The sequence below is a fragment of the Nicotiana tomentosiformis genome, chromosome 2, assembly GCF_000390325.3.
Source record: "Nicotiana tomentosiformis chromosome 2, ASM39032v3, whole genome shotgun sequence".
NCBI classification, from domain to species: Eukaryota; Viridiplantae; Streptophyta; class Magnoliopsida; order Solanales; family Solanaceae; genus Nicotiana; species Nicotiana tomentosiformis.
Genome location: NC_090813.1, coordinates 36599063 through 36609315, shown reverse-complemented (window position 1 = coordinate 36609315; position 10253 = coordinate 36599063). Strand labels below are relative to the sequence as shown.

At 38.8% G+C, this 10253-nt stretch overlaps 1 protein-coding gene across 1 annotated transcript; it reads left to right on the top strand.

Moving 5' to 3' along the window:
- The first annotated feature begins 441 nt into the window (after nt 1-441).
- LOC104115114 (putative Peroxidase 48) lies at nt 442-10036 on the top strand. The gene is made up of 5 exons (XM_070193133.1): nt 442-1641; nt 3203-3397; nt 9423-9654; nt 9773-9886; nt 9969-10036. Exons 1-5 carry the CDS (start codon nt 1564-1566, stop codon nt 10034-10036), a joined length of 687 nt encoding a protein of 228 aa, XP_070049234.1. The 5' UTR covers nt 442-1563.
- The last annotated feature ends 217 nt before the right edge of the window (nt 10037-10253 follow it).

Genomic DNA, 10253 nt, shown 5'->3' with positions numbered 1-10253 from the left:
TTTTTTTTGATTATTATAATTTACTAGGTCTTTTCATATTGTTTAGTGTACGACTCCTTAAACTTGGCTCCAGTTTCCATTTTGATACTTTAACTTAGCGTTTTTCCTATTGAACACTTTAATATTATATTTTTTGATTATTTTAATTTACTAGGTCTTTTCATATTATTTTGGCCAAATAGGTGTACAGCCCCTTAAACTTGGCTCCAGTTTCTATTTTGATACTTTAACTTAGCGTTTTTCCTATTGAACATTTTAATATTATATAAAGTGATCTATTGAACACTTTACTCATAACCAGTAAAAACAATAAGGTGCGTGTAATTCACACATGAATGACTTAGCAAAATGACAAATAAGAGGGAGACATGTGGCATTTGGAAAATAGTCAAAAAGAAGTTTTGAAAACAAAAAAGATTTATTTTAAACACCCCCCTCCCACCGTCACCTTCTTCCCAACCACCCCCTTTCTTTTTTCATTCCATGGAATCCCACCAGCCCCTTCTATAGAAACCCACCTTCGTCTTCCCCAATCTCCTTGGCTCTTCAACCACCAGAAGACTACCGTTTTCATCTGCCAAAAGGAAAAAACACAGGTACCGTTTTTGGATTTTCATATCTGGGAAAGGGAGAAATTTATGTCAATTTTTTTTCTTTCTTTTTTGGGTTGAAAATCCCTTCTTTTAGCTAACTGGAGAAGAAAAAATCCAAGTTGAGAAAAAAAAGGAAGAAACAAAAAAGAATCCGGCGATTCTAGCAACCACCGGCCATTGCTCATTTCCTTTCCTCCTTCATCTCTATTATTTTGTTTCGTTGTTGTTTTAACTGATAAAAGAGCAGAACTGAAAGAAGTAACCAGACATTTAATATTTCGGGGGCTACCATTAAAATCGGCGACATTTATCACCATTTCTGGTCTTCCATCATTGTGGTATCGGAGATTCGTTCGTGTTCTGTCTATTACTGGTTTCGTGCTTGGTGTGTAAATGTTAAAACTTTGATAACATATTACTGTTGCTTGTCGCCTCTTTGGACCTGGCCGGAGTTCTGACTTTTCCGGCGATCTCCATTAATTCCAGCAATAAAATTTATTGTCGTTCTTTTTCTGCTTTCGTTACTCGTCGCGGATCAGGTGGTTATGGGTGGCCTTTAGAAAAAAAAGTCAATTTTGATTTAAACAAAAAAAAAAACATGATCTCAAACCCATTAAATTCACGCGCGTAAGAGGGGGTGAAATACAATTCTCTTGCCATGTCAGTTTTTGTGTTTAATAGGTATACATTGATTTAGGTTGAAGTTAGGTAATGAGCTTAGTTAAGGTGTCAAAATGGAAACCGAAGCCAAGAAAATGGAAATGGGCCTATTGTTTTAGTTCTTGCAAGAAAGAAGAGTTTAAGTACTCAAAGAATTGAATATGAGTTTAAATTACTAGTTGGGTTGACTAGCTTTAGTGTTAGGCGCCATCACGACCTATAGATGAAATTGAGTCATGACAGTATGCCCCTCGGATATGGTTATTATGATGAGAAATGCGAGGATATTTAGAAGATTGTGTGGTCAACGATGCAGAGAATTGTCCAGCTGCAACACAACGCCCCAGCTCAACTCTTACGCCTTCTTTTCCATGATTGTTTCATTCGGGTATGTTTACTCTCCATTTTCTGAATCCTTGATTAAATATATTGACTTTCATATTTTTTGTTGTGTCTTTCCCAAATTTTAGGTGCTCTTGTATGTGCAATGGTGTTCTTCTATTCGTACTCTTTATTTCTATTTTCTTGTACGTATACAGTTTGCTGACTCTTGATATGTACATCATTTATTGGGGTTTTTCTGAGTTTCCTGGAATATAGTATTATTCATTTAATTTTTCTCATCACTCTAGAAGCATATTTGTCTGTTCATGAATCTATTGTCCGCACGCCTAGGTATAATCTTTCTTTTTGAAAATTTAAGCATGATTAAATCAAGAAAACGACTTAGAACCTTTTATAATGAAGCAGAGAAAGGGGATTGAAGAGGCTTGCAATGAAGCAGAGAAAGGGGATTGAAGAGGCTTGCAATCGTATTATTGGAGACTAACGTCTTACACTGTCAACTCTACTGTTGCACTTTAATTTTTTTGGAAGCAAGTCTAATTCTTATTTTCAAGAAAATGACGATAAATGATCTGTTTTGTGTCTTTCCTTCTGTTATTTGATGCAGTTCTTACCTTTTTTGGCTGTACAATCTCAAATGCATGTGTCCGCGATCTGAACACAAATACGTACTTCCAGCCGTTTGTCACTATTATTCCTCTGTTAGACTGTTACACCCCATGCATGTATCGGATGTGACTTCATTTTATGTATTTCTCTTATACGTTTGTAGACATTTCTTTTATAGTTAGCCTTGTGATGTTTGTTGTGTTGCATTGTGTGAACTTTTTGTGCCTTCTCAGTCTTTTGCATAAAGGTCCTTAACTTCTTCATCCTCCCTATTTTCAGAAGTGTGTTTTTACTTATTTCAAATTAGTTTCTCTATGTTGATTTATCTATACTGGTTTTGTCCATGAATATGTGTATTTACAATACTTTTGTGGATTTTGTATTTTTCCATATTTGGCATTGGTTCCTAATGCGCGCACGATTTTGTGCATTTGTATTTTTTCTTATTTTTTTTCTTTGATTCACTTGTGTATGCTTCTTTCTTTATAATTAGCCGTGTGATCTTGATTTGTGCATTGTGCACTGTGATTCTTCATATGTTGTAATGTGTCTTTGTGCATTGTGTTCGTCCTCTGATTCAAGATGTAGGTTTTAACTGATCCAATTTGGTATATTGCTTTCTCAGTTTGGAATGCGTACATAAAGATAAAAACATGTACTGTTCTTCTCACTAGTTTCAGCAGATTCACTTATTCATTTTTTTTTTCTAATGTATATTTACCTGTAGTTATATTCCTTTATGTGTGTACCCAGTACCGACACTCCTTTTCCCACTTTTCCTATGGGTAATAAAAAGAGGATGAGATGGCATTACTTCTGAAAAGGTAGAGGTGAGCTTTTAGAGTCCTAAGGGAGTCAAGAAATGATATTAAGCAAAAGAAGGATCTCGGAGCAGATTGTGAAAACAGATCCAGACAATGACTTTATTGTTTTTGTTTTTTTTTCATAAGGTAGAGTTTCCAGACAATGAGTTTTGTGTTTTACTGATTTTTCAGGGTTGTGATGCATCTGTTCTTCTAGCTGACAGTAATGAGAATGGGACTCATGTTGAACGTGAGGCCATCCCGAACAGGACATTGAAAGGCTTCGATATCATTGACATGATAAAGGATGAGATTGAGGAGAAATGCCCTGGGATTGTCTCTTGTTCTGATATCCTTGTCCTTGCAACGAGAGATGGCATCGCTCTGGTATGAATTTGCCCCATATCCTTTGTTTCTTATAGTCCAGCAGCTTTTCTTTACTGATTTCCTCATTCTTACTCTTAATAGTACTTACTTTCTATTTTACATGGATCTGTTTCGTGATCCAGTTCAAGGTGCAACTGGAGAGTCGACTCTGGCAAGTGAAATGGATGTAACTCATGCACTAGCATGCGTGCCATCTTTCTTGAACAAGTTAAACGATCTTGTAATGCATATTCAGATATTCAATACATAGCGAAACATTTTACACCTTCTAGTGGTATGTGTGCCATCTTTCTTAAAATAGTTTTTAAACAATCTTGTAGTGTCATATTCAGATATTTAGTACATAAAAAAACATTTTACACCTTCTAGTGGTATCATATAGTATATGTTAACAGGGCACAGTTCTGGAAATATGGGAATATTCATAACCAGTGCATTATGGTATCTTTTAGCTGTGCCAACCAAATTGGCATTTCAACATCAAGTTTGTATCTTTAAACTATTATATCTTTGAAATAGTTTAGTTAAATGATCTTGTAGTGCATATTCAGATATCTAGGACATAACAAAATGCTTTATGATAAAGGATTACAGATTAACATGATCCAACCATTTCCTAGATTTTAGTTACATTCAAACCGATCATGATATGTATCCATGTTGCCGTATCTTCCTTGTACTTATCTTTTCAAGTTTAATCTCTTGTAAACTCTATATATTTACAGCTCCTATTAATGAAAGATAACAACTTCATCATAAACTCTCTGTTCATTTATATGGTATCAGGCCAGCAAATGCTCTAAAGAGCCTCTCGATTCTGGTAAAAAGGCTAACCAACATTGCAACTTCACTTTCTCCTCAAACCAATTACCAATATTTACCACACAAACCATGGGTTCCACAGCCAACACAACAACAATTGTGACTGCTGCATCTGGTATCCCACAACAGCCCCAACTGATCTCAATCAATGCAGCTTCGCAACTACCCTTGAAACTCACTGGGAGCCATAATTTTTCTACTTGGAAAGCACAAATATCTACCCTTATCTTTGGCTATGATCTTATGGGCTATCTCGACGGCACTGAACCGTTTCCTCCACAGTTTCTCAACTCAACAAAATGGCTCAAATACTCAACAAACGCTCAACCCGACTTACAAAATCTGGACAAGACATGATAGTCTTCTCCGAAATGCAATCATGGCCTCGGTAGATAGCACGATTGCACCAGTTATTGCTAATGCCCCAACAGCTGCAACTGCTTGGCAAAGTCTACATACTGCATATGCAAACAAATCACAAGCCCGTATTTTTGGACTTCGTGAACAACTATCCACTCTTAAGCGAAGCTCCAGGTCCGTTGCTGAATTTATGGGAGAGATCAAGACTCTTGCAGATGACAAGAGTGAGTTGCTCTAGTGGTGAGCACCCTCCACTTTCAACCAAGAGATTGTGAGTTCGAGTCACCCCAAGAGCAAGGTAGGGAGTTCTTGGAGGGAGGGAGCCAAGAGTCTATCGGAAACAGCCTCTCTACCCCAGGGTAGGGGTAAGGTCTGCGTATACACTACCCTCCCCAGACCCCACTGTGGGATTATACTGGGTTGTTGTTATTGTTATGTCAAGACTCTTGCAGATGAACTAGCTGCCTCAGGCTCCCCTCTTAGCAGTGAAGAATTAACAATTAAAGTTCTTAGTGGTTTGGGACCTGAGTACAAAGAGATCTCTGCAGCCATCCGTGCCCGTGACACACCAATAAGCTTTGAGGAACTCTACGACAAGCTACTTGGACATGAAGTCTTCCTCAAACATGAAGATGCCAAGAAGGAACAACTAATCATCACTGCTCAACTCAATCAGAGGAACTCCACAAACTTGGGAAGCAGATCGCGTAATAACTACAACACCAATTGCAAATCGTTTCCCATGAATGAACAACCCAACATCAATAATCAGTACAGACAACAAAATAGAAATCCATCAAGGCAGTCTAATAATTATCGCATTCAATGTCAACTCTGTGATAAATTTGGACATATAGCCAAAGTTTGCCGATCAAGATCTCACTCTACTGCTGAAATACAAGCGAATTTTGCTGCTCGCACTAACACCCCAAATAGTCGGTGGGTAATTGACTCAGGAGCTTCGCACCACATGACAAATGATCCACAAAATCTTCCGTCAGTATCAGACTTCTCTGGATCGGATGAGATTATCATTGGTGACGGTAACCGTATTCTTATTTCTCACATAGGTGATACCTCTCTCCCAAAGACCTCTTCCCATTCCAGTCCTTTTGTGCTTAATAACGTGTTGTGTGCTCCAAATATTCGAAAAAATCTTATTTCAGTAGCTAAGTTTTGCAGACAAAATAATACATCTATTGAATTTTTCCCATATTATTTTCTTGTGAAGGATCTGAGAACGGGGGCATCACTTTTTCAAGACCGGAATAATGGGGATCTATATGAATGGCCATCAACCCAATCAACCACTAGGATATCACTAGCGACCACCCAGTTCGCAACCTCCACCTGTCGTCCTTCACTACACTTATGGCATGCTCGCTTTGGACACCCGCAACCTCGAATAACCAAGTTGATTGTTTCATCATTGAATCTTCCAGTCTCTACATCTATGTCTTTTACCTTCTGTGATTCTTGTTTATCTAATAAAAGCCATAGACTATCTTTTGGCATCAACACCTTGCAAAGTGTCCGTCCTCTTGATATTCTTTATTCTGATGTGTGGGGACCTTCACCGGTCATTTCTTTAGATAAAACTCACTATTACATAGTCTTTGTTGATCATTTCACAAGTACTCTTGGCTCTTTACTTCTGGACAAAAATTTGATGTCACCAATATTTCTGATAACTTCAAAAATCAGGTTGAACGATATTTTAATACTTCCATTAGGTCTGTTTATAGCGACGGGGGTGGTGAATACGTTGGTATGTGCTCCTTGCTTAATAGACATGGTATTCAACACCTTACGAGTCCACCTTATACTCCCCAACACGTAGGCACAGCCGAAAGAAAGCATCGTCACATAATAGAGACGACTCTCACGCTAATGCACCATGCTTCAATTCCACTCTCTTTCTGGTCTCTCGCATGTCAAGCAGCAGTATACTTAATTAATCGTTTACCTTCCCCCAATCAAAATAATAAATCACCTTACGAAGCAATATTTCATACCTCACCTAATTATTCTAAGTTACGTGTCTTAGGTTGTCTATGTTACCCATGGCTTAAGCCATATACTAATCATAAGCTGGACAGTAAATCAAGACCATGTGTCTTCATGGGGTATGCCAAAGCTTCCAGCAGCTACATCTGCTATGACCCTCAACATCAAAATTTTTATTCATCTAGACATGTTATCTTTGTTGGATCAGTATTTCCTTTCAAAGATTACCAAACAAATCTGCCTTGTGTCATGCCAAAAGATTTAGCACCATGGCTTTCTCCCATTTTTGCAACACCATCAATTACTGAAGACACAACCTCCAAATCCATATCCAACCTACATGAAGATCTGCCAATTCTAACGGCGCATAGACTTCCCCAAGATCCTGCCTTGAACGAAGAAGAGCATGCTGCCCCAACTTCACAGGTAAGTTCTTCACATCTCTCCCCTTCCTTAATCCCTCCTGCACATGTGGAAAACAACCCTGATCCCCCATCCAGTAACACTAACAAGTCTGCCTCACCAACACCATACCCCGATTCCACCAACTCTTCTACTGTACAATCAAATATACTTCCAAATTACACGTCACCTCAGCCTACAGCCTCCCAAAATAGACCAGTGACACGCTCTATGAACAACATTTTCAAGCCCAAAGAAGTCTTTGATTACCTAGCCACCACAGGGTTGTCGGCACTCCCTTTAGCACCTAGCACTTATCGTCAAGCATCTAAATATCCTGAATGGCGTGCTGCAATGCAAGTAGAATTTTATGCTCTTCTACGTAGCCAAACCTGGAGTACCCCCATCTCCTCACCAAAATGTTGTAGGTTGCAAATGGATCTTCAAAATCAAGCACAATACGGACGGCACGGTAGAACGCTACAAAGCACGTCTTGTAGCGAAAGGGTATAGCCAAAGACCTGGCCTTGACTTCGACTCCACCTTTAGCCCTGTTGCAAAACACATCACAATCCGATTTATCATCACTGTTGCCGTAACCCTGGGTTGGACCATCCACCAGTTAGATGTCAATAATGCCTTCTTACAAGGCTCTTTGCATGACACTGTTTTTATGAAGCAACCCCAAGTCTTCGAGGACACTCGATTTCCCAATCATGTGTATCTTTTGAAGAAGATAATTTATGGTCTATGACAGGCTCCACGTGCTTGGTACATGGAGCTTCGTTCCTTTCTTATCTCGTATGGTTTCACTAATGCTCGGTCAGACAATCACTTGTTTCTTCTAGTCTATGTAGACGATATTATTCTTACAAGCATCTCGGTATTCGCTGTTCGCTCGCTCGTCACAACACTGGCCAATCGATTTTCTTTGAAAGATTTGGGGCATCTTCATTACTTTCTTGGTGTCGAATCACTCCCGGCAATGGCGGATTACTTCTCACACAACATAAGTATATCTCAGATGTGTTAGAACGTCACCATATGCTAAATGCTAAAGGTGTATCCACTCCAATGTCTTCCTCTGAAGTCTTGACGGCCAATGATGGTTCAGCTCCAACAGATGCAACCGAATATCGACGTGCCATAGGTGCCTTGCAATACCTCTCTTTCACTCGTCCAGACATTTGCTTTGCAGTTAATAAGTTAGCTCAATTCATGCATTGTCCGACTACTAAACATTGGCAAGCAGTCAAAAGACTTCCCAGGTACCTCAAGAATACAATCACATATGGTCTGCATATTAAACAGTCCACCTCTCTTTCACTCACAGCATTTTCAGATGCTGACTGGGCAGGGAACCATGATGACCGTATGTCCACATCAGCTTACATAGTATTTCTTGGGTCCACTCCAATTAGCTGGTCCTCAAAGAAACAACGTACAGTTGCTCGCTCATCCACTGAAGCAGAATATAAGGCAGTGGCAACAACAGTGGCAGAGATAAATTGGCTATCTCATCTGCTTCGTGTGCTTTCCTTACCCCGGCTCAAAGCTCCTGTCATATATTGTGATAATATTGGTGCTACATACCTCTGCAAAAATCCTGTCTTCCATAGTAGAATGAAACATGTAGCAATCGACTTTCACTTTGTTCGCGATCAAGTTGCCAAGAGAGAAATTTGTGTGAAACATATACCAGCAGGTGAACAACTTGCAGATCCGCTAACCAAACCGCTTCCAAAGCAGCAATTCCTTCAACAAGTTACCAAGATTGGCCTCCTCTCAATCCCGCCAATCTTGCGGGGGCATGATAAAGGATAATGATAAAGGATTACATATTAACATGATCCGACCATTTCCTAGATTTTAGTTACATTCAAACTAATCATGATATGTATCCATGTATATCCGTATCTTCCTTGTACTTATCTTTTCAAGTTTAATCTCTTGTAAACTCTATATATTTACAGCTCCTATCAATGAAAGATAACAACTTCATCATAAACTCTCTGTTCATTTATACTTTACACCTCTTAGAGGTATCATATAGTTAACAGGGCACACTTCTGAAAATATGGTACTCCCTCAATTCCAATTTATGTGAACCTGTTTGATTGGGCACGAAGTTTAAGAAAAAATGAAGACTTTTGGAATTTGTGGTCCTAAACAATTCAAAAAGGAGCCTACAGTATTTTTGTGGTTATAAAAGCTTCTCATTAAGGGTAGAAATGTAAGTTTAAGCAAAATTGTTTCAAAATTTAGAAGGGGGTCATTCTTTTTGGAACAGACCAATAATGAAATAGGTTCACATAAACTTGAACGGAGGTAGTACAATATTTATAAACAGTGCATTATGATATCTTCTAGTTTTGGGAACAAATTGACACTTTATCATCAAGTATTACTACATATCTTTAAGCTTTCATTTTAGGCTGGTGGTCTATATTATCCTGTGCTTACGGGCAGAAGGGACAGTAAGGAGTCATTCTTTGATGAGGCAATGCCTGAAATTTCACGACCAGATGGGAATATCACTGAAACTCTTAAGCTGTTTTCGCTCAGAGGATTTGATGAGAGGGAAACAGTGGCATTACTTGGAATATCTTCTAATCCTACTACTATAATTTTCATATGCTGGAGTCTGCATCCTCTTTTTAACACATGTACTTCTTTTGAAATTTCTCTTCTTTTTATTTTCTTCATCATCTGAAGGAGGACATAACATCGGGAAGATTGGTTGTGAATTTATTCGGCCAAGGCTCAGTAATTTTATGGGGACAGGTTTACCTGATCCAACAATTCCTTCTGACTTCCTTGAAGAGTTGATGCGGAAGTGTCCAGACGATAATAGCACCATCAACAATATGTTGAACGAACATATAGCTAGGGGTCTGAGTGAGTCTGCTATGTCATACTCCCAGGGACTGTCAGCGCTTTCCTCGGTTGGAACTTCATTTGATAATCACTACTAAAACAGGGCTGCTGTTTGCTGATCAACAGTTGATGGCTAATGAAAAGACAGCAGCGGTGGTGATGGATTATTAATATGAAAAGATTGAGTTAGCACATGCCATGGCTAAATTGTCAAATATTGGTATTCTTACTGGATCCCAAGGAGAAGTTCGGCACAGTTGCTCCCATCTCAATTCTGATCAATGAGAACTACCTGGGAGGAGTAGACTAGTTAGTTATTCATGACTTTTCCTAGTGTCTGATTTAGGTGGCATTCAGTGAAATTTTCTCTTTGGATACTAATGGATCT